This window comes from Melanotaenia boesemani, chromosome 17, assembly GCF_017639745.1.
Source record: "Melanotaenia boesemani isolate fMelBoe1 chromosome 17, fMelBoe1.pri, whole genome shotgun sequence".
Taxonomy (NCBI): Eukaryota; Metazoa; Chordata; class Actinopteri; order Atheriniformes; family Melanotaeniidae; genus Melanotaenia; species Melanotaenia boesemani.
Genome location: NC_055698.1, coordinates 11,387,418 through 11,415,076, shown reverse-complemented (window position 1 = coordinate 11,415,076; position 27,659 = coordinate 11,387,418). Strand labels below are relative to the sequence as shown.

The window sequence follows — 27,659 nt, the reverse complement described above, 5'->3', positions numbered from 1 at the left end:
TCGTTACTCGGTGAACAGTAACTGCATTTAAAAAAGCAGGGAAGGGATGAGATTTGGCATATCAGCTTCTTTTTTCTTTTGACTTTTTTCCCCCTAATTCTTAGTTTAGAAAAAAAAAAAAAACTGAGCCAGCAAAGCAGATGCCCAGTAAGCACTGAGGGTTACTCATAGAAATGTAAAGTGATTCTGTAGATGGGGGAATGTAGGTGGGGGAAATATTTCACTGACAGAGATGGAAGCCTGGTTTAAGCTAAAAAAAGAGAGACAGAAAGAGGAAAACGTAGATGTTGTCTGCGCTCAGAGGTTATGCATTGCCAACCACAGAGATAAAGAGCTGTGCATTTATATGTACATCAAGTCCCTGTGCGACCTTTTCAGTGTAAAAAACATTGCTTCTCTATAGCATTCAGTGAAGCTGTGCATGGGCGGGTTTTATTCTTTTTTTTCTCCATACGTATATCACCTCACAGTTTAGTAAACTGAAGACAACTTTACTGTTATCAGTTGCAGCCGGCTGCTGTTTTCCTTATGAAAGCTTTAAATCCCTTTTAACTGCATCATACTTTACCTGGACATGACCAAACAGAAGACAGGCAGAGTCGGCAATTAGCTGGGGAACACACCACAGTAATTATCAGCGCACATATTTCCCTAGAGAGTTGAAAATGTCAGGATTTTTTAATTTTTTTATTTTTTATGCAACCTTTGATTGGTTTGTAAGTCTATTGAATGCTGAGAGATTCTGTAGCTCGATTTGTGGAAGGTGAAATAATAGGTGGTCAAAGAGTTAAAGAAAGTATCATCGAAAGAGTCAAAGAACCTCTAATGTATATTCCAAGTGCTGATCTGTGATGCAGACCCAGTAATCTTTACTTTATCTCCTGTAACCCGTAGGTTTCTACTATCTTGAACATTTGCTGAGAGTTGGTTTAAATCACCTAAAAATCAACAACAGCCAAAAACGGTGTTTTTTGATAAAAACACTAAGGCCCAATCCCATTTCTATTTTTCACCCCCTTCCCTTCCCCTTGCTTTTCCTACCCTTCGTCACTTAAAACAAAGTAGTAAAGGGTGTAAACATTCCCCTAGGAAATGAGATACCCCTACTTTACCATCATTTGTCATCAGAAGATGTCGCTAGTTGCTACATCAGATGAAACGACAAGTATCTATGGCAATGTCAACAAACTGATATCAAACAAAGATGTGTATTGTTTCAATTGCCTGAACAAAATGAGATGGTTTGTTATAATATACACTCAGAGGGTTATGCTGAAGAATGTTAGCAACATTAGCTAACTAGTTAACGTTAATGAGCATTATTGATTAGCAGTTAGTGCTAAGTTAGCAATTTTGACAACAGACCTTAGGGTGAACAATAACATAAATAAATGGTCACATGATGAAACACAACAAATTTAAAATAATTTTTACACCCTTATTGATGCTGAATATACAGTTATGGGTGTCCTGCCTCCCTTCTATCTCCATCTTTGCTGATGTATCCGGTGCCTGATGGGACGTTTTTTAAACCCTTTTGTTTGAAGTGTGGTCCAGGGCTGTCTTTGTTTGGAGGGTTGTGTGGCCCTCACCCTTAGCCCTTCCCATTGATCCAAAAGAGAATCGAGATAGCCTTTCCCCTAACCAGAACGTCAGCCTAATTGTGATCTTATATTTTAAGTCTTCTGTATATTCTTGTGAGAGTGGAATTCTTTTCCTTAAGAATATTTCTCTTTAAAGCTGAAGAAACTTAACCCTATTAAAAAAAAATGAATAGCTTTACTTAGCAAATGTAGCTGGATGGGTGACTGTATTCTGGATATATCTTTCAAAAAAGGAGGGCATGCGCTTCTCACCTGAAGTAGAAAATATATAAAAGAAGTCAGGTAATCTGCTTGCCATTAGAAGTTGAACACTGTACAAGGCAAAGGGTTAGTGCAATATTTTCACAAATTGTTTTGTTGTATGAAAGAAGTAAAATGATAGCTGTGCATTATGAATGGATTTCTGTGCATCGTTTCCCATCATCCTTTCCTTTGCATAATAACCAAAAGAACAAGGTTTGTAATGAAAGGGTAGGCTTCTTGAGCTTACTATCCACAATCAAGTAAGAAGTAAAAAAAGTTGAAGTTCAATCTCCCTACTGCTCCTTCCTATTGAAAGGAACCAGCTGATATTGTACAGACACCAGAAGATGAGAACCCCCCGCGCTGTGTACCCCTCTCCATTGAGGTTTCCTGGGCACTGGCAGCTGAGTGAGCGCCAACTTGGGACTCCTGAGGGATTATATTTCCCAGTGGCCTTGAAGCAGCTGGAATTCCCCAATGAAGGACTGGAGGGAGATGCTGCAGACAGGGAGATCCAGACATTTCTGCTTCCCCTCTATAAAAACCTTGAGAATCATGAAATAGAGAATAGATGGATGTTTTTTATAGTCTTCCTGAGGAATTGTAGGCATTTGGCATCCACACATGCAAGGCAATTTTCAAGAGGCACTGCTGCTGCATCCTGAAAGAAATTTCAACAGGTCAGACACAATAAGACCATTTACCAGAGCTGACTCAGCATTAAGGAAATGGATCCTGTTATGTGAGACAAAACCTTGCATTACCAGCTGCATTGTACGCTTGAGTTATTTATTGTACACTGTAACACAGAAGATATTATTCCCTTCTGTTTTGTCCCTTGGATTTATCTCCTTCTTTTTTTATTGAGTATTACGAGGGTCAAAATAAGGTGATGGCCTTAAGGTGAGCAACTGCTGTTATTCATTATTTGGTCCCTTATAGCTTGAATTACTTCACAGGGGTCTGGAACCTATTAGAGATCATTAATTCCAATAATATGACGAAACATGATGGCTTTGACCTTTACGCTGAATGGGTCACTCCAGCCGATGTTTCTGCTTCCTGTTACTCCTCTTCCAGCTGAACAGTATTGACTTTTCCCTTTCCACTCAGCAAGCAGGCCCGAGGTAATGACTAAAAGTAGGCTATGAGGGAAAGCACATTGACTTTTGTGGCATTTGTGACATCAATGAGAAGTGTACTAGTCATTAGTGAGTCGTCATTCAGCCTACTGTGTGACCATTAGACCCAGTGTAGAGGACCAGAAGGTATGGGTCAGTGTTTTTGTGTCAATGGCTCTTAGTCGGGAGGTGTGAAAGCTAGTGCAGAATGTACTTTCCTGCCTTAGGGTGCTCCAGAGGTAGCTTTTTACACCAGCAGAGATTGAATTCTGTCAAAGAGGAGGTAGGGGCTAATTGAAAAGGAAAAATAGATCAGGCACAGCCAGACACGCAAACATAGCCATTGAGACAGGAATTAAGGTATCCATAAAGACTTGTAAGTCAGAATGAATAAAAACACAAACATAATGTAGAAGCTCTGAACAGACTCGCTTCTATGCAGTTCCCAGGTTGTATGGCTGTTGGAGTAGCTCTGGGTATCAGCAGTCCAGTTCTGACAGCTTATCCCAGGCCATGGCACTAGAGGTCAAGGCGGACTGAGGATTAACCTCCATGTTTAATAGAAAAAGGAAGGGGTAGGGAGGCCAGAAAGAGATGGAGGGATTTAGAAGTAGTGGTGCCATTACAGGCCGTTTACAGTGGAGCGAAGGATCGCCAGTTAATCCTGTTTACTTTTTATAGCCTCTGAGATTTCCGCTTGTGTATTTGTGTGTATTCTGCTGGATGTGTTTTAGCCTATAGATAGACTGCCACTATCAGACAAAAGACAGAGGTTTGTACTTCAGAGAAACAGATGAGGGAGCGGGAGAATTGTGAGTTGATTGAGGGAGGTCATGAAACTATACAATCGACCAAGCCACTTACTTCGAAAAATCACTTCAGTGGGAATATAAAACCCTACAGACATGCCCCGCTTCCATATTGCTTGCAGAGATCATGGGATTTGGAGTTTAAAGGAAGTACTGACTTTTGAAAAGTCAGTTTAAGAATTTGTGCCTGCAGTCAATAAACTGACTTATAGCGCTTTGCTTCAGGTGTTTGTGAGCTGCTGTCCAACTCCTGTTGACATGGAAATTAATTACAGCTTTAAATGCCTCTTTCAAGCATGTTTTCATAACTGCAGCAGGATTTGTGGCTTGTGCTCTCCCAAGCAGGTAACCAGAAATGTTAGTGAAAAGGTCAGTTGTTCAAACAGCACCTGAGACCTCAATTCAGTCAACGTAGATGAGTGCACAAACAAACACCTCGACTAGGAGGAGGGAGATAACAGCTGGCACTGAGACAAGGGAAGGTTTTTTTTTTTTTTCTTTTTTTCTGCTTCTCTGTTATTTATTTATAAGCCAATTACTGCATCAAAGTAATTTTCTCAAAGCAGTTTGAGAAGTGATGTCTTTGTCCTGTAAAGGATTTCTCACAGCTGCTTATACCTGCCATGCTAACTGCTTTTTGGCCCAGTCATTTTCACAAAATGATCGACTCTGTTCGGATAGAGTCAAATCTGTTTTGTTCACTATCATTAGTGCTGAAAGGTTCCTAATCAGAATAGAAACTTGTGAGCGCTCAGTCTATTATTTAGACTATTTATGGCTATGACTCTTGATTTGACTATGGATAGAGATGACTAAGGCATGGCAAGATGGCAGTTCATATTTTACTTTATTATAATTGGGGACTGTGCTGTAAGGGGAAAGCAAAGCCTGTCCCAGATGAAGCAGATCTCCAAGGTTACGGTATGCAAATATCATGCACTTGTCAACTGTAATTAAAGGATAAGTTTTAAAAAATTTATTAAAGACTCTGCGTGAAATTGCATTAGAATATTTGAATACTTTGCTGCATTAATTAAAGGTTATCCAACTGACAGTAGAGATTATAAGTAAAAAGGTGAAATGATTTAGCTGCGTGTCTCTGTCTGAAAAAACATAATGTCTGAGCTGAGGTATGGCAAGGACATGACTACTTGATTAGATACTCGTCGCAGAGTGGAAAGGCTTGTTTTGGAAGTACTCACCTTTTTTGGTATAGTATGTTACATGCTTGTGTTTTCTTTTATGTGTTCTTGTTAAATTGTCACAATTTTAAACAATGTCTAGAGCAATATGTCTGTGATTAGCAAAAGTCTGCATGTTGCATACTGACATTTATTTTTCTTACTGCTATTCATAGTTTTAAGCCAGCAAGTGCTATAAACTTTGAATGAAAGTCAAAGAGTAAGACCAGTGAGTTATATAATGGCTTTACTGAACAGTAAAGTGTCAGGCCTGCAGGTTGTAACAACTCAAGGAGGTTGAAGGTTAGTTTTAAAGCCACAGAAGTCATCACTTGCCAAGTTAAGCCCTTCAGTGTTTGCTGACTTTAGTCATGTAATGCATTTAACATACATTATTCACTCTGCTTTGTCAGCAAAACATCAAATAGCTATATGTGTGTGTTTACATGTACAGTAACTGTGTAAGTTAAAAAAAAAAAAGAAAAACTGAGGCATCTGGGCTGAAAATGACAAATTTTGAACAATTGTAAAGTATACCTCAATGGCCCAATAACAAAAATACTTTTTGTTTTAGCTAACTTCTGCTTTTAGCATAAGATACGGTTTTGACCAAAGAACCAGGACTGAATCAAAATGGTGATGTTTAAGCTGGTGATGCTAAAATGAGCTAAAATGAGCTGCAAAGCCAGATGATAATTATTTTAATGATTTCAATAAAAAAAAAAAAAAACGCTAAGATAATTTAGTCAATTACTAAAAGGAAAAAAAGACAGATTGTAAAATTCCTATTAAAGTAGTTTGCAATTCATGGTACGTGCAGTAAAGTAATCATTATGTTATCAGGCATGGTTTTTTTATGCCTTATGCTAATTAGCCAGTGTAAGCTTGCTAAATAATAAAATAGCTGTTATATGTGCTTCTGCATCTTTATTTCTAAGATTTAATTTATTTATTTATTTATTTATTTTTTTTTTTTTTTTTTTTTTTTTTTTTTTTTTTTTTTTTTATTTAATTTATTTATATAAACAAATAGAAATGGGTAAAAAAATATAAATGTGATTTTTTGAGTGGAAGTAGCTGGAAGCTAGGCAAGTGTCCATCTTAAGACCACTCTGGAAATTCCCAGTGCGTTCTGACTGGTCAGATACACAGGCCGGAGCTGTCACAGCCCACTGATCTAAATCAGCTCTGCTGTTACTTTTGCTGAACTTTAAACTAACCAGGGGAGGACCAAAAAAATATCTGCACATGTATGATTGGATGGAATATTAGCCTTTGTTTCCAAATGCAGAATTTGTCATTATTTTATTGTTTTCTAGAAAATTCCAAAGTCATGAAAATGATTAATGACAGCTCCAGTACAAAATAAATAAATAGAAGATATAATCAAGAAGACAAACCGGGCTTGCTTCTCTGGACGAGAACATCTTTTAAATGATTATGATTTAAAAGAGACATCACATTTTCATCTTCTGCAGAAGATGAAAGACGTATTGTACTACATGAGGAAAGTGGTGATGAATATAGGCATATACACCTAATGCAAGTTCTGTAATAGTCCCCTATGGCAAATCCATTAACAGGTAATCTAATGTGTAATTTCAGCACTTTAAATTGTCACATTTTTCTTACAATATAAAAGGTGATGGAGTGATGTTTGAGTAAGAAATTAAGGAAGTAGGGGGAAGAGTTGGTGACAAGGAAGGGGAAGACGGGGGTGGCAGAAGGATAGGTAAGAAGTGGAGGGAGGGGGGAGTGTCAGTGAGAAGAGATAAGTAGGTTAAACTTCCTGTGCTGAAAATAGCTATCTTCTCCATCACATGGTAGCCAAGCTGCCCAGGGGAGCCTGGCCATGTACGGCAGAGCCTCAGCACACTCTTTCTACTCTGTACTCTCTGTCTGTGTTTCGAACACCCACAAAACACAGCCGTACGTCTCATCCAGCTGCAACACGTTATCGCTTTATCTTTTTTAGGGCAGGGCATTTATGTGACATGACGTAGCCTCGGGTCTGATGTGTTAGTATGGATGTTTACTCTCTTCATTTCTCATTTTATAGCATCCTTCCACAATATCAGATCAGTTTCTTAATCCCATCATAGACACATGACATAACCATACCAATTTTATACAATGCTATTTGAAAAACTGACAGAATAAGAAGGCAATTTGTGGATGTAGATTGAACACATTACGCGTAAGAGAATTCTTTTATTTTAAGACAGTACAACACACAAAGGGAGAAGACTAGTTGGTGTGTTTATCTTTGTGTTTGGCTTTCCCCATGCATGTTGGATCTGTCAAAACTTAAAAGAAAAAATAAGAACATAAGACCAATGTATCCTTTGACCTTCCTCTCTTCATAATATCAAAAACAATCAGTCTCTGTTCTTTTTCCCCCTCCTCTTATACCTTTCTTATTTCCTAAAGCAGATGCTAACCAAATGCCCTCTTTTCTTTTTTGTGGCTCTCCTTTCCTATGAGGCAGTTTTGATTATGTTTCACCTCCATTCTCCTCCTCCTGTGTGTTTGTGTGTGTGTGTGCTGTATTGGTATTCCAGCCGATTCCAGTTTCCCCAGAGAAATTGGCTTCCTTTGATGGGCTAGGGAAAAACCACTAAAAGGGAAGCTTTGACTTTCTCTTGCTTTTCTTTCTCTCTGTCTGTTTCTACACCCCCCCTTCCCCCTCCCTCTGCTACCCTCTTTCTTTACACTTACTTCTCTCCTACTCATTCTTTTCACGTTGAATTCTTGATTCCTTTCTGAAAAATAAAGAACTCCTCTTTCTTGCTTCAGTCCTCTTCACTCAGCTTGTAAAGGCACAGGCGCAGCTTAAACACTGTAGCTTAAACGCTTACTTTCAGTTAGTTATCACATTTCCTTTGACATGGGTTTGTGTGTGAGCTTATGCTTTATTTGCAACAAAAGGCACATTGCATATTTTATTTTATTTTATTTCTTTTTGCATACTGTGATGAATCCTTGGGATGAAAGCAAAGCCTAGAGCCACTACAGGAGGTAAATTGAGGTAAATTGCATGATTAAGAAGATAAAATAGGGACAAACATGAAGCCCATTTGTGACGCAGTGGGGTGTGTGTGATTTACATGCATCTTTATTTGTCAGTTCCTCGTCCTTTTAAAGGCACATCATGGGAATGGAGGTGTGCTACACATAATGACCTGTGTTGCTTAATTATGCCGTGTGGTCTAGTTCCTTTACCTTTGAGCACAAGCATGTGCTAAACACTGACGTCAAACTGTTAATAAAGAGACTGAGCAGGCACTTTAGTTCTTTACATGTTGATCATTGATAAATAATAGTAAACTGAGACTATCATTACACTTATAAGGTCTTTAATAGGTTAGGTGAAAACACAGTGGTCAAGAAAGCTGATGTTTATCTAGCAAAAGCAACTTTCAGAAATAGGTAATTATGTGTCATTAAATAGCTCCATTTACAGTAACAGACCCTTGTAATTTGAACTAAAGATAATTTCATGTAATTAGCAGGAGCTACCAAAGGAATTAAAACATTAAATAGGGAAGGTAAGAGTTAATAGAAGTTGCAAGTGCCATGTACTTTCCTCTGTATATCGTACAGTATGTACCTGCTGCAATAAAAGGTTGGCCAAAACAGAACATTGAGATTTATAAAGGAACCTACATTAATTATAAATCCCATTTCTGATTTTTTTTTGTATAGGACATGGGTCCTACCAGCATGCCCTCTGTGCCCCTCATGGTGGGGTGTGGGGTCTCCTGCACTGCTCTGCTCATCCTGCTGCTAATCTACGCTGCCTTCTGGAGGTGAGTACACACACCTGCACATATAACTGATGGTGTTATGCCAACGTCTGCCCTCAGCTGGGATTTTCTTCCCATTCACACAATAAAAAGTACAAATTCACAAAGTTTATTGAGGAACAAATGGTTTAGCTACAGCATGGGATGGCCATGATTAGCTGTCTTTTTATTTTTTGTTTGTTTGTTTTAGTAAAACATGGCAGATGGCAAAATCAAGCTAATGACTGCTGTTTTCAAAATGTCTCTATTCAGCCAATCGTCTGTCAGTAATACTTTGTCCTCTTTTATGCTTCATGTCATTGTTTGACTTTTTTTTCTCTCTCTCTTCTGCTCGGTAGGTATATTCGATCAGAGAGATCAATCATCTTGGTGAATTTTTGCCTCTCCATCCTGGCCTCCAATTTATTGATTTTGGTGGGACAATCTCAAACGCTCAGCAAGGTAAAGCATAGCCATGCAAGTTCACAAGCATTTCACCTGACCAGGCCTCTTTTAATGCTTTCAGAAACAAACACAGGGTTCCGCAGTAGACAAGGTTAATGCAGTGGAGTTCTCAGAGTAGCAGGCTGGTATTTTTGGCTAACTGCACTTTAAGTTTTCTGACTAAGCAAGGTTTCACTGTGTGGTGGTCAATATCGATCAAACATAGTCGAGCCAGATTGAACACTATTTCCTCTACCCAGTATGTACTTTAGCAGACTCCCTTTTTCTGATTGTTTCCTGTTTGTTTGTGAGGGTCCAATTTCTCTCTACTTATTCTGTTAGAAGCTTTTTATGTTTTGAAAGATGCCTTTAACTCAACTTCTCTCTTTTTTCTTGATACCTACACTTTGTTTCCCCTTAGGGCCTCTGTACTGTGACTGCTGCCTTCCTGCATTTCTTCTTCTTGGCTTCCTTCTGCTGGGTGCTGACTGAGGCGTGGCAGTCCTACCTGGCCGTCATTGGCAAAACCAGATCACGACTCATCCGCAAGCGTTTTCTGTGCCTCGGCTGGGGTGAGCGCTCACACTCTTGAACACTTAAGCTTTTACTTCGGCAGCTAATTTCTGATTCTGTTTAAGTCTTAATGCCCAGTCACCAGAAAGTAGCACAGCAGGACTCATGTGCTTGTCTTTGAAACATTTAGTTCAACAAGCTCAGTGACCATGGAGCTAAATGCCCTGCTAGATGTTTAGCTACTGAAGCTGGATAGTTTAATGTTTCCTCACTGAATACCCTCCACCAACTCCAGTCTGCAGCGGCTCACACACAGTGCCCACCTAATAGATCTCTTGTTGTAATAAAACCTACTCTTCACTCTTCTCTGTTATCAATAGTTTTCACACCCAAACTGAATGGAGCAAACCTGAACTGCATTCTGCCCTTTGGGATTTGGCTTGATAATAAAAGTTTGCTAGTATTTCTTCTTTTAGCTATCATGTGTGGCAGCCTGTGGTGACCATGCCCTGCCTTCTTTGGATAGAAACACAAATTTCAAGTTATCGCAAAATATTTTGTGACTTTTTAGGCATGACAACACAAGTCAGGTGTAACTTATTGTTTCCAAAGCTTCTGATATTTTCCTCTCCATGATTTGCCTCAATTGCATAGAATGTTTTTAACTTTTGTGGCAAAATCAGAATGAGTGCTCACTTTGTGCCAGGAAGTTGGATAAACAGTTATATGTTAAAAATGTAGTTATTAGCCTATAAAATGTCTAACTTGACAGTAGAACTGATTACTACATTTGGAACACATTCAAGGGAAAACTTAAAAGTTTAATTTAACCAACTTTGATACCAAAATAAAGAAAACCTGTGTAACACTGAATGCAAGCATGGTGGTTTGTATATCTTTTAACAATGTCTTTAACAAAAGCAGCTACTAGGCCTACACCAACTACTTTAACTTTCTCTTTAAATTGTGTTAGTTTTGTTCTCTCCTGGCAATTTTCTGTGGCTATTCTGTAAACCTGCATTGGAAAACTCCTAAAATGAGCCTTTTTTTTAGTTTTACTGAATGTAATATCCATCCAAAAAGAAATGCATATCCTAGCACTGAATACAAGAGGGCGTATTCTGTATAACAGACAGAATTATGGCCAGAACATGTGAGGAAAATGGGACGCATTGTGACCAAAACCATTTTATTTTTTATAATGCTTGTCTTTAAATGTGTTTATTTTTGCTATTGAGTTGTGTATTTTCATACAGTTTCTTTGAGGGTTTTGAAGCAAATTTCAAATGGACATCTGAAGAACTGTGGTTCAATTTTCAGATTTGAAAAATTCACGAGTTATTACATTAGATAACGTAGTGGCATACACTACTGTTAGCTGTTAATCAAAATGTTTTGAGGTGTTCATTTTACTGAAAAGCTAGTCTATCTCTGTTTGCCGGAGATTTATTCAGCAGTCCAATTGAAGATTTTCTTGAGAATTGGGTGCTGATTGAGCCACAGTTGTATGACATGCGTTGGTGATGGAGAGCTGCAAGACAATATTATGTAAAATGAAATGTAACAGCTTATTATGTTGCAGTGTTGAAATTGTTGCCTGTGTTATGCTTAACAATCTTCATTCCCTTCATTCTCGTTATATCCCATTTGTCTTTTTGGTATGCAATTATTTGCCGCTTGATTTCCCAAAAGCCATTCATTACAGCCTCTAATGTATTTTTTCTTTTTTTTTTCTTTTTGGTAATCCAGGCAGATATCAATTTTCTCATGCATACTCATTTATATAAGGCATCATACTATGAATTCAGAGTGAAGGTGATCTAACTTCTCTGTGCCATTCAGCTGTACATCATTTCTCTTATTCAACCTCTGTGTTACTCTATTATGCCATCCCCTCAATGTACTACAACCTGGTGCAACAGGCACCTGGGATGTTAGGGGGATAATCAAAAGGTATGATAACATCTGCACAACACTGGCAAGATGCTTTGCGATAGCCCTGCAAAATACAACCACATGCACAAACACACAATCTGCTCATTTCGCCCCTGTATTGATCCCACCAGTCTAATCTGCCAAGTTACTGATGCCCTTACCTGATAGAGGCACAGAATGTATAGACTGTTCTACAAGTCACAGATGGAGAGATACCAACATGGTGAGTGTGTGTTGGATTTACAGTGTCTGCAGCTGCTGCAGCAGAATTTTCCGACACACTCAACAGACACACATGACACGCGTGAAACAGCTGAGCGGAGCTGAGGGGATCAAACGCGTTATCCTCCTCGTGTCCATTTTGCAATTTTCTCCCCAAATTATCTGATTGAAATCAGTTGCCATGGAAACAGGAGATTTGGGGTGTGACTGTATCCATGTTGGAGTGTACCAGCTTGAGATACAGGTGTGTGTTCACCATATTATTTGTATGTAAACACTATAGCTGACGTTGTTGATGAGTTGTTGAAACTTAGCGTGTGGCGGTTAGTGAACCGGTCCAGTTCTCCACCGTCTTATTTATTAATGTTAATGAGACTTTTTTTCTAATTGCTTTTCATTTGCTGCCATAATCACTGCTTTGTTAATTACATGAATATTTCAGAGCCAAGCTCATTACAGGCACAGCATATTTCCTTCTTTTACTGGCACGCATTCTGCAACACTCAGTCTTTCCTTCTCATATGCACACATGCAGACACACACAAAACTGCTTGATTTAGCTAATTAATGCATGACTTGTTGACCACTACTGGCTGGCTGATATCTCACTTTTTTCTCTTTCTCTACCCCAAATGCTCATATTCTGATGCTGCATGTGTAGGTCTTATGTGATGGTTACACTTCGAGCCTGCAAATGAACAGACTCTGAGGGTTATCTTCAGTCAGTTTCAGTCATATATGCACATGTTATGCACTATTGCAAGGCTGCTTTGCATTTGAATGGAAGGAACCTCATGTAGCTGTTCACACTCGAGAATCTTATTTGGCCGACATGGTTCATCGTCCCCATTAAGGCTTCCTTTTATCCCCTGTCCCAGCCTTTTGATCTTTCTCTCCCTCTGTTTGTCTGCAGGTCTTCCAGCCCTCGTAGTTGCAGTGTCTGTGGGTTTCACCAGAGCGAGAGGTTATGGCACAGCCAGCTAGTAAGTATTTCTGCTGGACCTCCTGCCTTGTTTTGCATGCTAATCGCCACTTAATTAGGATATGATCACTTAATATGTATCCCTAAATTGAGTCCTGGTTTATTTTAAAGATGTGTCTGAAAATAGTATTAAATTAAATACAAAGTTCCCAAAAGAAAAAGCCTGAATATTTATCAGTAAGACCAAAACCATATAAATTTTCTCCAATTAAATTTCCATGAATATTAATACAATTTCTTATACTTTCATTTATCTGTTAGGAAGGGAAACACATTTTTTTTTTTTAATTAAAACAGTTTATATATATATATATATATATATATATATATATATATACACCTTGAGAATGATTCGACAAAACAATCATATGCCCAACTTTAAAAGAAAAATAAGCTATTGCTATTTATTATTTTTCATTAATATTTTCCACATTTATTAAACTTTCATTTATGTTTTACAAGAAACTTTAGTAGTAAAATCCCCATTATGTCAGAGTTCAGTGGTTCAATATTCAACTAAATAACGAGGAGCACATTTTTTAATAATGACCTTCAATCATTGTTGCAGCCTCAATCTCAAACTAAAAAGAAAAATACATGTATTAACAAAATAATTAAAAAGGTTTTTGATTAGTAAAAAATATTAATTTAGGGGCATATTGTTTTAAAATCTTGAGAGTTCTTTTGTATTTTTTTTTTGTTTTTGTTTCTTTGTTGGGTTTTCTTCAATTCATTTCATTAATTTAATATATATTTAACTTCCTTATGCTGCCATTTGCTATGTTAATTTACCATTTACTTAACTTAAATTATTAATAATGCAGCAGCTTCGATTTATTTATTTTTTTTTCTTTGTAATTCTCTCTATTTTTAGTTGAGTTTCGGATGACAGGGATTTTAGCACGCTCTGATGACATCACTTGAGGACATGTTTATTCTCATTAACTCTCAATGGCTCTCACACCAAATTAAATTCACAGTTTGAGGATATATTTTAGGTTTTGCACTTAATACATCTGTTAAGCTCCAGGGACATTATTAACAGACAGAAGCACTTCCTCATACAATGAAATGTTGTTACCCTCACCAACGAAATGTGATTCTTAATTTATTGTGTGCGAAGCGTGCTGTGGTTAAGGACTTGGCACCCAAGTCAAAATGTGAGCCCTGAATCTGTTTTGCTCTTCTTCTGTTTTCCCTGCAGCTGCTGGTTATCTTTGGAGGGCGGCCTGCTTTATGCCTTTGTCGGTCCTGCTGCTGTTATTGTGTTGGTGAGTCTGCATGGCGTTCTCTCTCTTGAAGAGATTCCCTCTTCACTCTCAGATCAACCAGCCACCCAACTCTCAGAGGTCACACATTTATTTCTGCAAATATTTTCCCTAAGTTAGCCTCCGGGCTCAGAGCTTTTAGATAGCTGTGTGTTAACCTCTGAGGATTTTCCTTGCCCTTCTCTGTCCCATGCAGATGCAAGCATACATAACCGCGATGTACACAACAAAATGATGAGCTGAGTGCTTTGATCTTTGAGTTTGAAATGTCAGCCCAGAAAAAAACAAGAAAATAAAACTGAAAATGCGTTCCAGCAGACAAGAGCTTTTGGCAATGCAACATGTCTGGAATAAATTATAGCCCAATTCTAACCCTGAATCTCTCACTCTAATATGTACTTTTAAATCATGAGTCATGGACATAGCCATGTGAGTAACAGCATGAGCCACAAACAAAACAATGCACTTTTTGTTATTACTAATTGCTATGATGCACTTTTTGTTACATTTTTTTCATTCATTTCTTATTCAAAGTAGACCTAAATACAGCTCTACATCCTTCTGCAGCAAAACTGAGCTCATTGATTGCATCTCAGTGGTGTTTTAATCATCTGTTTTTGTGTGCTGTTTTATGTGGCTGAGCTAATTCCTCCTAAATGAATCCCTGGGTGGATATTTCCCCCAGTAAGCTCGATAAGTGTGGATGGAGAATGCTAAACTTTAGTATGGTAATTGGAGCCACTGCTGATGCTGCTGTTGGGTGGCGCACAGGGGCTGGCACACTTACTGTGCAGCACATGTCAGACAGGAATTGTGGATCAGATAGTGTCACAGGTGTGTAGTGTTATGCATGTTTTTTAACTTAGTTCTTAACTAGAGAGCTTTGACTCACTAGGGATTATATAGTGCTGGATGTTTATTGGTGTGATAATACAGTTGCTTGCAAGGCCACTAATAATTTAAAGTTAAATTGTCAGAAAACTGCACTCAATTCAAAAATTAACCTTATTACTTATTTAACCATGACCTGAGGCATCCTCTGACTGTGGGAAATGCAGTAGTCAAATATTGCATCTAGTCTTAATGGGTTAAAATCAGCATAATCTGCAAGTTCTGATCGAGGATTCTGCAAGAATAGATGAAGCTGCTGCTTCATCTAATTACATGCAAAATGCATGCATCCAAAGTTGTGAAATTAACATGTTATAATGAATCATTGCTTGGCATTTGGGGTCTTCATGTGTAAAAGGTTGCAGCAATTAAGTACAATCCAACAAGAGAATTGCTTAGAAGTTGTTTTTGTGTTTCTTTCCTCCATTTCTGCCTTTATAATGCTGCTCCAGCTGCGATGTGGTTCCCGTCCCCTTGGTGTTGTTGCTGGGGCCCCTCTCTAACAAACAGCTGTAATGAGAGTGGTACAGCAGCACAGACCTTCCCGCAGGACTCTTCTCTAATTAATGAACCTGGCCTTGGGCAAATACGAGAGCAGGATGGTGCTGACTCACAGGGCTGTGGCCAGACATGACTGGCATGACAACTGCGCTCACAATCTGGCGCATCGCAGTTAGTTGTCAACGATGACACACTCCTGAGAGTGGACAAGATCAGAGCAAGGAAGTGTTTTTAGCAAAGTGTGAAAGCTGCCAGATGAATCATACTGTAGATGTAGCAAAGAAGGAGGCTTCAAGCAAAAACTGGGCTTCTGCAGAAGCTGCAACAAAACTGGAAATGAAACTGATCACATGAAAGTAGAGACTTTAACCACTGAACTCGAAGGATTTCTCACAGCCATTTATTGAATATATAAAATTCTTCTTCTTTGCCAGGAGCTGCTCTTGTTGACAGCTAAAGGAAAGAATCCATGCAGACTTTATTGAGTTTTGGAGCATGATAAGAAAAGCAGTAAAAACGGTACATGCAGTATAGGTATGCAGAGCAGTGTGAATTTCACCTGTCACTGATGCGCCTCACTGCTGACATCCCAAAGAACACAAGCAGATGAATGATCAAAGACTCTGCAGAGAAACCCATAGCTGCTACAGAAAGACTATGGGTGGATGTTGAAAGTGAGGATTATAAGGAACATGTCACCAGCAAAGAAAATCTCCAGATGGACAGGATTTCCGATTTGAAGAGATCTACAAGCCTTTGCTCAGTCATCTATGTGCAAATGTGTGTGTATGTGTGTGAATGTGTGCCTGTGTATGCGTCCAATAGAATCTGTATCACAGAGTCAGTAAAGCCAGATGTTTGGCAGAATTCACTATTAACTTCTCTTTAGTATGACAAGTAAGGAAGAGAAGTAATTATGTCCTATTTTCTTTTGATTACATGATTTTTTTTACATTTACATTTCTCTATTTAATTATTTAAATGTTTTTTTATATTTATTAATTGTTTGTAATTTACATTTCAATTGGTGTCTCTTTTTTTTTTATTTTCACATAATTTATTATACATATTAATCTGGTTCATTTCCTTATAACTTGTTAGATTTCCCTATATTTGCTATTTACCAGTAAGGGAAGAAAGAACAAAAAAAGAAAAACAAAACAAAAGAAAAAAATGTCTTTTACTGTATAATAAAACAAATGGGAATGCATAATTTAGATCCTTTTTTTGGGGTAAATGCTATTTTCCATCTGTTAAAGTTAAGGTGAGGTGCCAACATCTTGCATTTAACCAGTAACCGCCCAATTTCAAGCCAGATGTAAAGTAATTTGGAAGATTAAAAAAAAGTAGGGTTAAACATAAATAAATGCAATTACAATATATTTTTCCTTAAAAGTATGTAAAAAAAATATATACAAAAAATAAATGAAAAAAAAAAAACACATGGAAAACTATACAATTCCTTTATATTTGGCACTTTGTAGTTTGTACTGTAAGACACAGAGCACAGGGTGGGATGTTGCACATTGTAGTTAAGCTGGTGGCTGCGCTCGTTGTATAGAGTTCAGGGAGGTGATGGCTCTTGAAAAGAAGCTGTTTTTTAGTCTGTTTTTCCACTGTCCTGCAGGTTTCAGATATTGAGTCAGATGTGCTGGAGCAGGAAAAACATTTAGACCTGCAGAAGCAGTGGCCCTTAAAGGAAGTGAATAGTCCTGCTGTAGGCTTCATGGGATGAAGCAAGCCCCTTGACTCAACTCCATTCCTCTCTTCTGTGCCTCTTTTAAAGTCAGTTATAAAAATTTGCACTGCCTTGAAAAAAAACTATGGGCAGAAATTAGACTTGATAAGTGTGTTATTGTTGTATAAAAAGGAGCATATTGAGAAAGTGAACCTGAATTCTTACACTATCACACACCAAATTGATGAAAATATACGTGACTGTCATCAGTATTTCCAGACAGTTGACCCTGATCCCTTATTTCAACTCAACGGATATCATGGGTTGGACTGGCCCAGGGTGAAATATCACTACACCACAAAAATGTTACAGTCAGCCAGCAGGTGTCTATGTCTTCCTTTTTCTACAAACTCAAGCAGTTTGAACTAGCAGCTCTACTAATGAGTTTGTCTTTAGATTTAGACCATAAGAGCATCTATGCTATACATAAGAAATATAATGAGTGAAGTTTCTGGTAAAACATTATTTATCCAACCCACTGATGCCCTTTAACGTTAAATCACATTTTCTCTATTCCATTATCAGACACGCTTTTCTCAGATGTCAAAACATGTCATCTTTACCAGAGCTGCATTTTAAGCATATAATGGTCACAAATAGTCTGGCACACAGTACATTGCTGTTAGTCTGAGTCACGTTTAAGTATTTTCTGACAATGTAAAACTAAGAGTGACAGTGTTCTTACTCTCAAATGTAAGTCACTTTGGATAAAAGCATTTGCTGAATGACTGAATGAATGACTGAATGAATAGAATATAATAGAATAGAATAGAATAGAACAGACATGACATCATGACAGTTGCTAAAAACATATTTATATTCATTATTTTAACTTTTCTCTTCCTCTGTGCGTTCATATTAATCCTTAAATGTGTCTCAACACGCAGCTGATGGAGTGATGAATGCTCGTTCTGTACTGTCAAATATTTTATACTCTTATGTTTTTTCTGCTGGTACATACTGACGTTTAAGCTGTTAGCTAACGCTATGCTGCGATGTTATGGCTAACAAACAGGGAGTAACTTAAGCTAGCTTAGCACAACTTTAGCAATGAAACATTAATGAAAAACATGACAGCTTCAATGAAGCACGGGTCACTATCATGACTCATGGCAAACAAAGTTAAACTAAAACTGGAGACATTTTGAGCCATTCATAATGTCACGTTTTTAAACGTACCTGTAGTGCTGCCTGGCTCTGGCTGCGGTGAGGATGATGAATGGAGTGAGAGAACTAGTGGACAAATGGGGCAGTTACAACATTCTGCATGACTCACTTGACAACATTTACTGTTTTATGGTAAATTAAGAATACATCAGTATAGCGGGATTGTGGTTATTTTAAAACAGGGCTACAATTGGGCGATTTAATTGGCCGGTTGTCAGGCTCTAAATTCTAAACCAAATTACCTCAAAACAAAAGACTAGTAGCAGGAATTATTTCTGCTAATATTTAATTACTTTAGCCTTATGTCTGAAAGACACTAAATAGTAACTAGTAAATATAATGTTATAGTAAATGTTATGTCTATAACTTTACTGACACCAGGTAGAAACAGTTCAGTCTTGAGTGTAGGACCAACTTTCACCTACTGAAACACAAATAAAAATAGTTTTCTTTTGCCATTCTGACTATTAAAGCTGTGCTGATTTCTCTTGTCCATCTCGCACAGGTGAACATGCTCATAGGAATCGTGGTGTTTAACAAGCTCATGTCTCGGGACGGCATCTCAGACAAGTCTAAAAAGCAGCGAGCGGGGTAAGTTAACTGCTGACAAGCACACACACCACATAATTCTTGGTGAAAAACTGACAACAAATTCACAACATTGTATAAATTCATTCTTCTGTCAGGTAACATTTTCATGGCAACTAACTCAGCTTCTTAGATGGGTGTCTGTACACACATGTAACCTTCAACTGAGTCTACACTAACAGAAATAAAGAAAATGCAAAAATATGATTAAGTTTGGCAAGCACATGACAAGAGCTCTGTTGCTTTGTAAGGTAAATCCCAACATTCCCTCCACATATGCTTACAATCTGGTTTTCTTAGTTTGTTGACAGGTGAATATTGTAGATATGAAAAATCCATGGTGGTTGGAGAGCTAATTAGGTACACTTAATACTTGGATTATGTGAATGAAATCTTGCAACATGCACACACATGATAAATGCAAACATGTGGCATGCATGCAATTCATCCACATAAAGCAATCTATTAATGCAGTCAGCAACTATTCATCATCTTTTTTCTCAGTCCTGAGCTGAAATGTCCTCAGCTCCAGCAGCGAAACCTGTGTTTTAATTTTCACACTTATTGATTCCATTGACTTCTCTTTCTCTTTTTATCCGTCTCATTGCATTTCCACCAATGTGTATCTATTGTACAAATTGAAATTGATAGTTTGTTTATAATGGGACGGGTTAACAGTGCAGATTGGATCCCTGGGGGGTTGATTAGCTTTCTTGCTCAGTCATGCCACAGAGATTAAACCAGTTTTTGTGTGCAAACACACTCAGAAACACACAACCGCACACAGGCAGATTTAGCTGTCTTTGTTCCAGGATGAGCCCATGACCTTATACACGTTTTGAGCAGTTTTCCCTTCAAAGTCTCTGGAGTGTGTGCATAGAAGGAAAGGCACACATGCACTGTTACCTTTGTAAGTGCTTACACACACATGTACACATATTATATAGTGGTGTTATTAACAGAACAGGCTGTCATTAGTATAATGGATTTCCTTATGAAGCCATAGGGATGTGGCTGGTGCTAAGGCAATGAGCTGTGATGGGATGCTAATGTAGCATAGCCCGTGCATGGCCCATCATTCTGCACCTGTATGTGCACACACAACACAAACACACGCGCAGACACACTTTCTCTTTTTCTGAGTAGTCAACTCAGTAAACAACAAGTGCAGTCCTCTTCTTCTCTGTCCCTTTCATAAAGCCTCAGTATGTACTGAGTCATGTACAGATAAAAACCACCTGTGCATTAGCGGTGGAATCAAATGGCTAGTGTATTTCCTGTCTGTGTCACTGTAATCTGTTAGTCCACATGACTGCTGTAACATTACAGTGTCCGTCTCTCACGTTCTCTCTATTTGCTTTGAATCGATCTTTGTATTCTGACTGTTTTTCATTGCTGCTACTTTTTAAGATCTGGTTTTAATTTGCCTTTCTTTCTTTTCTCCCTCCCCCTCTCCCTGTTTTTTTGTTCTTTCTTTTCCACTACCTCCCTCTGTTGTGTCCACTTTGACTCTTCTGTTTTTTTTTTTTTTTGTTTTTCTTTTCTTTTCTTTGTATTATTTTGCAACTGTGCCACCCCCACATTCACCTGTTGCCATTTCTGGTACTTGTGTTTTCAACCCCTCCCCTTTCACTTTCCCCCCTCTCTCTCTCTCTCTTCCTCACATGTTCGTGTGTGTTTGTGTGTGTGTGTGTGTGTCCTAAAGTGTCCCAGTGGAGGCTCGTAGCCGACTGCTCCTGAAATGCTCCAAGTGTGGCGTGATCTCGAGCACAGCTATTTCCAGCTCGACTGCCAGCAGCGCCATGTTAGTTCATCTTCATCTCGCTGTTTCTCTCTATTCCTCCTTTCTGGTCTTCATCTCTTACTTCCCATCATCCTCTCTTCATCTTCCCCCTTTCATCTGCTCCGTCTTTAAATCTCTGGCTGTCGATTATGATGGAAGGTGACTTTCAGACTTGTCTGGAAAGCAAAAACCAAACTAACAAATATGGAAATGCACCTGCATTTCCAATAACCTCCTTTTAATGAGGGTAGTATTTTGATCCAAAGTGGGTTTTCCTTTGGGTGCACCGAGCAAACTTGACCCATGTCAAACTGTGTTTGCGAATCATTTTCAGAGGTTATTTAAACTTGTTTTGAGTGCAGCACAGCCGAGGCTTAACACATCAATGCAGCGAAATCTCCTGCTTGTTGTCGATTAAGCAAACTGTACTGCTGTTGAGCACATTACTGTAATTGTTTGAACTTTGCCCTCTTATTACTCTAATCTCTTTAAACAAGTGGTCACAGCAACACCTCACCTATGAAACAAAGTTAAATAACTGAAGGAAAAACTGACAAAGCAGATGATGTTTGGATCATTTTCTACCAGAGATGGCTGCACATTGCCTGCAAATAGCTGTGTCAGAGTTTTTCATATAACAGACACATTCATTATTTAGCCAACCTTTAAACAAAAATGTGGTCCGACAAATAAGAAATGTGGATAAAGGAGATGTTGAAAATCTAAACTGGCTAAAACCAGTTAAATAAATAAAAAAAGAAAAGAACCCAATTAAGAGCAATTATCTCAATTCAAATTTGCAGCAGACAGCTGGAAGTGAGATAAAACACAGTTAAAATCTCACCCTAAAGGGAGCCAAGCATTACATTTTATCTGTGTGTTATTCCAAGCTGCAGGTGTATGGTTAGTAAAACTGGATTTACAAAGTTTAGTAAAATAGCAGCCATCCGCAATGTAATCCAATCACTGGAGCAATTTCATAATGAAAGCATTTCTTCAATCTGGCACTGAAAACTCTACTTTCTACTCAGCGCTTCCTAGTTGATTTTGAAAAGTCTAAAAGAGAAAATGCAACATTAGTTACAGACATCTAAATCCAATATTAGTACTTAAAACTGATTTATTTTTAGCTCAGTTTCAAATCAGTTATGTTATAAACAGATTCTGGCAAATCTCTCTGCTTTATTGAGGTTCTAAGCTTAATTGCAGGATTAAAATCAGGTAAACATTACCCAGGTATTATGCAGGAAAATCCTCGAACCATCTGTGTGGTTCTGGGGGAGATTATTGTGGGTATTTAAGTAAAAAGAAATTTGGTGCCCCTAACATGTAAGCTCAATACTGAGGAGACTGAGGTAGCTGCATTCAGTTTACAGTCTTACAATCTGCATAGCAACACCTCTTATTACATAGTGACATTTTGAAATATAAGACTAGGGTGTACCAAGAAAAAATATTAATGCTAATGTCTCTTTGAACACTGGATTGCTGCTCTGTGGGCGGTTGTCATGGTTTCACAATCAGCACAAACAGTTTCTGAATTAAAGCCCTTCCTTTTCACAGTCGCAAGTGTTTACTGCATATTTAACCACTTTCCTGTGCAAATCTTCCATCGTGGCTTTGTATTTATTTTGGGACAGTACTCAGACTAAAGGAGAAGCTCAGGTTTTATTTGTTGTTGGCTGATTGGCTGCTTTGATTGGAGGGTAGTGGTAATAGATTGCCTGTTTTAAGTAACATGTGAGTCAGGCTTCTTTTTTAGATTATTGTTTTCAGTTGAACACAAAGCGCTGTTAATTCTTTTTTTTTATTTTTTTATGTGAATCATTAGACATGGAAATTTATATTCACATAATTGCTCTTCCTCCACCTGCTGCTTGCAGAGCACTGCTTGGATAAATCCTTACCTAAGCCTTATTAAAAAGACACCAGGCTGTGTAACATCTGCTGTTTACTTCAGCATTGTTTAGATTCAAATAGGAAAATGATTACATATTTGTTCTTGGGCTTTGGCATTGTAATAGTCACATAAATTTAATCTTTAATAGCTGTGGAAAATGAGAATTTATCTCCCATTTAAACCATTTCAGTATTTTGACAAAATAATTGGTAGATTACTACTTAGGAGTAGAAGTGTGATAGAGAAAGTGTACCCTATGGAAATTGCCATGTTTTACATATCCAAACTCCATTGACATGTCTGGTCCCTACAAAGTCTGTAAATAAATAATCACATTTAAGATCATTTTATTATCCATTCAGCAAAACTGAGTGTGTGAAAACATAAGCACAATCACAGACACAATGGCAAAATGTTATATTCTGTCATGTAAAAGCTTTGAATTGAAAAGGTCTAAACTTTCTTTTTCACTACTGTATACCTATTTTCCCAAATAACGTAGCTCAATTTGAAATCTAACTGCGTAATAGATGTTTTCATCGTGCTGTATAACTGAACCAGATAGTTTCACTGAATTTAAATCAATAGCTGCTGAAAATTTGACACAAACAAGAGGTCCAGCCTTGACTTTAACTCTCTTTTCTTCTTTTTTACTCTTTTTTCTTTTATATGCCTCAACAGGGACATTAGTACTTCTCAATGGAGTTAAAGTTGTGAGAGTGACAGTTAGAAAACCATGAGTTTGTGCTCACACAGCATGAACATTTAAAATTGGAGTCTTAACTTCTCACTCCAGAAGCCTTTGTGTCATTCTTGTCATTGGTCTGCCCCCCCACCACCCCTTCCAAGTCTAGCTTCTGCCTTTCGTCTCCCAGTCCCTCAGCATGGCACTTAGTGTCCATCAGCCATATAATTGTGAGCAATTGTCAGAATCCAAACTATCCACATGATTACACATCATCTTCCACTTATTAGTTTGAATATTGAATGTGATCCAAATCACAGTGTAGCAATCAGCTGCAAATTGCCCACCATTGAACTTACGATTGATCAGTGTGTGAGTGTGTGTGTGTGTGTGTGTGTGTATTTGGGTGTTTAATGTATGTTTGAGTGGAGTTACATGACTTACTAGAGCTTGCCTGTCTGCTTTGAGACTGAATCCCATGTTCCTTCTGTCCCCTCCTCCACCCCCCCTCCCACCTGCGTGTTGTTCTCTTCCTCTGACAGGGCATCCCTGTGGAGCTCCTGTGTGGTTCTTCCTCTGTTAGCTCTGACCTGGATGTCAGCGGTGCTGGCCATAACTGACCGCCGCTCCACACTCTTCCAGGTGATGCGTCTCACAACATGCTAATGTAGTCAGAGTTACATGCATGCACCTGTGACACATGTTGGAAAAGCTGCTTTGACCATTGCAGGAATTTCAGCATGCAGTGATACATCATTACTTCCTTTTTGAGGATGCTTCATTTCTCATATTTCAACACTCTTGAATGGAGTTACAGAAGTTTAAAAGATACATTAGTGAGAGTATAAGAAAATAAATTAAGGAATATGAGGGGGGATAAATTAAATGTGGAAATACAAAAGTAATAAATCAAGCATAAAACACATTTATTCACATTTTCAGGTGGTTTTAGATGCGGTCGTAAAGTTAAATCTGTTTTAAAATTTTCCATATTTTCTGAAATAAATGTATAGTCACTGCATGTAAATCACTCTTTTTAGTTAATTTAGAATGTTTATTTTTATATGATATATTTATATAAATATTTATAACAAAAAGTGGAAATAAACATATTTTATGAAATCGTAATTTATACCTCTTTATATTTCTACAATTTCACTTTTTGCTTAACTTTATTTTCACAGTTACTTTAATATTCTTTCTTGTGAGACATTCATTTGAAGACAAAGATAAAAGTATTAAACTAATTTGATAATATGTATAAATTAATAAGAGCTCAATGAAAAATAGGACAAATATTAAAATAGTTTGAAAGATCAAACATCCATTCCCACTGTGCCAAGATAACAAGTAGGAATGCCAACAGTGAAGGAAAGTGGGACTTTTCTCACTGATGATTTATTATGAATAACCATGAATTGGTGGACTCATTTCATTCTTGAATCTCTGTTTCTGTAATGAATGATTAGTGACTCATTTCACTACAATACCACAATTACACAGGGCTCCACATAGAGCATTTTCCTCAGTGGAACCCTGTGGTGCCTTAAAGAGAGTTGTAGCATGCCAAAAGATTTATGACCCCCTCTTTCAGATGCATTATGACGAAAAAAAAAAACGCTTTAGTTTTCCAATTGTATGAGAAATATTAAAAGCTGCAACTGTGAGGCACAGCTCCATGCTTAGATATGTTGTTTCCCTTCTCTCATGTGACTTAACAGCCAGAAAAGGAATAAAAAATCCAAACACAATCCAATGATTTGAAAATCCCTTAAACTAATGTTTTATTTAAAACAGAGCATGGCAAATGCATCAAATTCTGAGAGTGAGATACTTAATAATTCATAAAAATGTTAATTTACCTTGAATTTTGTGGCCGCAACAAATCTAAAAAGAAAATGGGATGGGTCAACAATAGGCTGGAAAAGTAAAGGTTTCTAGAAAGTAATACGATTAGGCATAAAAAGAGCACCCTTGAAAGGCAGGCTGTCTCAGAAGTAAATAGAAGCAGAGGTTCAGGAATCTGCAAAAAAAAAAAAAATGCATCTACAAACTGAAGAACAATTCAAAGGCTTAAAAAATTCCATCATCAACGGTACATTTTACTCAAAGAGTTTGAAAATCTGGAGACATCTCTGTACGTAAATGGGTGAAAATCATTAATAAAAACGCTTGTGATCATTAAGCATATTTAAAAACAGAAACGTTCTGCCTCAGAAATCCCTGCATGCACTTGAAACACTTTCATAAATCAGTCGCTCAAGCCACAGTTCACTGTGCTATCTACAAATGCAGGTTAACAAAGCTCTATCATGGAAGGGACCCAGATGTGAACATGATCCAGAAACACTCCTGTGTTTGCTGCATCAGGGCTAATTTAACATGGACTGAGGAAAAGTGAAAAACTTACATGTAGTCAGACTAATCAAACTTTTATTTATTTATTTGTTTTTTGCATATTTCAGGAAAACAATGATCAGTTCCATCCTTCATCTTTGCACCAGCATGGCTTCATAGTAAAAAAGTCTGCATACAATCTGAAAACATTTTATATTTAAAAGCATGGCAAAATGCCCAGGATGGTTGAGTAGCCAGAATCCTTTCATTAGAGAACAATGGGTCAGAATTACCAGCAACTATTCTCCTCAGTTCCCAGATGTTTATAGACAGTTATTTGAAGAAGCAGTGATACATGCTTGTAAAAATCACCCTGTGCCAGCTTTTTTGGGGACATGCTGTTGCCATCAAATTGAAGATGAGCTAAATGTCTCAGTTTCAACATTTGATATGTTTTTATGTGAATAGAATTTTGTAATATGAACTTTTTTTTAAAGCATTGCACTTAGTTTTTATTTGTTTTACACAGCCTAATAACAGTTTTTGGAATTGAGGTTGTAAGTTGATTTTATTTAAAAGGCAACAAAACCATTAAGTCTAACTAATGAGCACTTTCTGTTTTCACTCATTGATTAATATAAGTTTAATATATTCCAAACTGCACAGCAACTAAAGGTACAGTCTGCTCTGATCCACAGCTTTTAGGGCTGTGGCTGTTGGAATAGATTAAAAACCACTGCATTAACAAACCAATATGCAATAACTAACCCTTTCTCTCTTTCAGGTCCTCTTTGCCGTCTTTGACTCTGTCCAAGGCTTTGTCATCATCACCGTCCACTGCGCCATGCGCCGAGAGGTGGGTCCAGTTCCCTCCTTCTGCTGAGCGTTGTGTGGATTCTTCACACTCTTTAATTCACTTTCATTCTTAGCTACACTCAATCCCATCACTAGGTGGGATTCATTCACCTTATTTTCCAGGTCAGTCTGAGGCCATGACACAGCACAAGCGGATGAGAAGGATTAGCATGGTATTTATGTCCAATGTTGCTGCGCTTCCTCTCTTAATGCAGTATGATAGTGTGCTATTGTCCGACCGATCCGAGTCTGGTTTAAGGAGCTTACTAAGATGCTGTATGGAATAAGACGATGAAGTCCCTGACTAATAGCCCCTGGTGCCTGTTTGCCACAGGCTTTACTGTACCTCTTGGGATCCTGCATTTTCAACTCATTATGTACATACATGTACTGCATTCACGTCCTTGAAACACGCATTAACTCACATTCTAGTGAACACTCACACACTTACTTCTTACAGTTAATGCATTTACAGTGTCATCAATTTTCTATAACTATAAATGTGCCATTTCTTGTTAATATATACTGTATGCACTACACACACACACGCACACAGGTTTGCCTCTCTCTAAGAGATCATTAGGATATTGAATGCCACGCACAGTGTAAGTGAATTTTAAATGCTCTGAATGCTTGGCTGCATTAAATCAATATCACAAAAGCAGCAGGGATCAGGATACAGTAAATCCAGGAATTATTTATTGTAAATGTATGAAAATCCTCTGCAAGAGACTAAGCATAAATCCTTCCTAGCTACAGAACAACAGACGGAAGGGAGTGCTGCACCAGAGTAAGGGAGGAGGGAGGAGAACAAGGAGGAGGATTGAGAAGTATTACTGTGCAAAACATGATAGAAGACTCTAAAAAGTGTAATATTACAGACAAAAAGCTTGCCGATGAGTGTAGCGCCATGCAGAGCTCTTCAATAGCATCTTCCCAATGTAAGGTGTTGGAGGAGAATGTAAGAACCATAAAAGCACAGGAGGACGACCTGCTGAGATCTTCTGAGGAAAAGTGAGAGGAAAAGTGCTAGTGACGTTCCAGATTTCTCTGTTTTGGCGGCAGCCAGGGAAGAAACTAAGAGGAGGTGTGAAGAAGGAGAGCTAC

The 27,659-nt window shown here is 37.9% G+C and overlaps 1 protein-coding gene across 13 annotated transcripts in view; it reads left to right on the top strand.

Annotated features, from left to right (window-relative positions):
• Nucleotides 1-27,659, top strand: part of adgrb2 (adhesion G protein-coupled receptor B2) — a 250,905-nt gene that overhangs the window by 192,808 nt on the left and 30,438 nt on the right. For 12 of the 13 annotated variants that reach the window (XM_042012224.1, XM_042012232.1, XM_042012225.1 and 9 more), the window contains 9 exons: nucleotides 8,664-8,767; nucleotides 9,103-9,205; nucleotides 9,609-9,759; nucleotides 12,771-12,840; nucleotides 14,044-14,110; nucleotides 18,910-18,995; nucleotides 20,698-20,796; nucleotides 23,903-24,002; nucleotides 26,482-26,553. In XM_042012224.1, the coding sequence (XP_041868158.1) occupies nucleotides 8,664-8,767; nucleotides 9,103-9,205; nucleotides 9,609-9,759; nucleotides 12,771-12,840; nucleotides 14,044-14,110; nucleotides 18,910-18,995; nucleotides 20,698-20,796; nucleotides 23,903-24,002; nucleotides 26,482-26,553 (852 nt within the window). The remainder of the gene's footprint in view (nucleotides 1-8,663; nucleotides 8,768-9,102; nucleotides 9,206-9,608; nucleotides 9,760-12,770; nucleotides 12,841-14,043; nucleotides 14,111-18,909; nucleotides 18,996-20,697; nucleotides 20,797-23,902; nucleotides 24,003-26,481; nucleotides 26,554-27,659) is intronic. The other variant, XM_042012229.1, reaches the window with a different exon arrangement.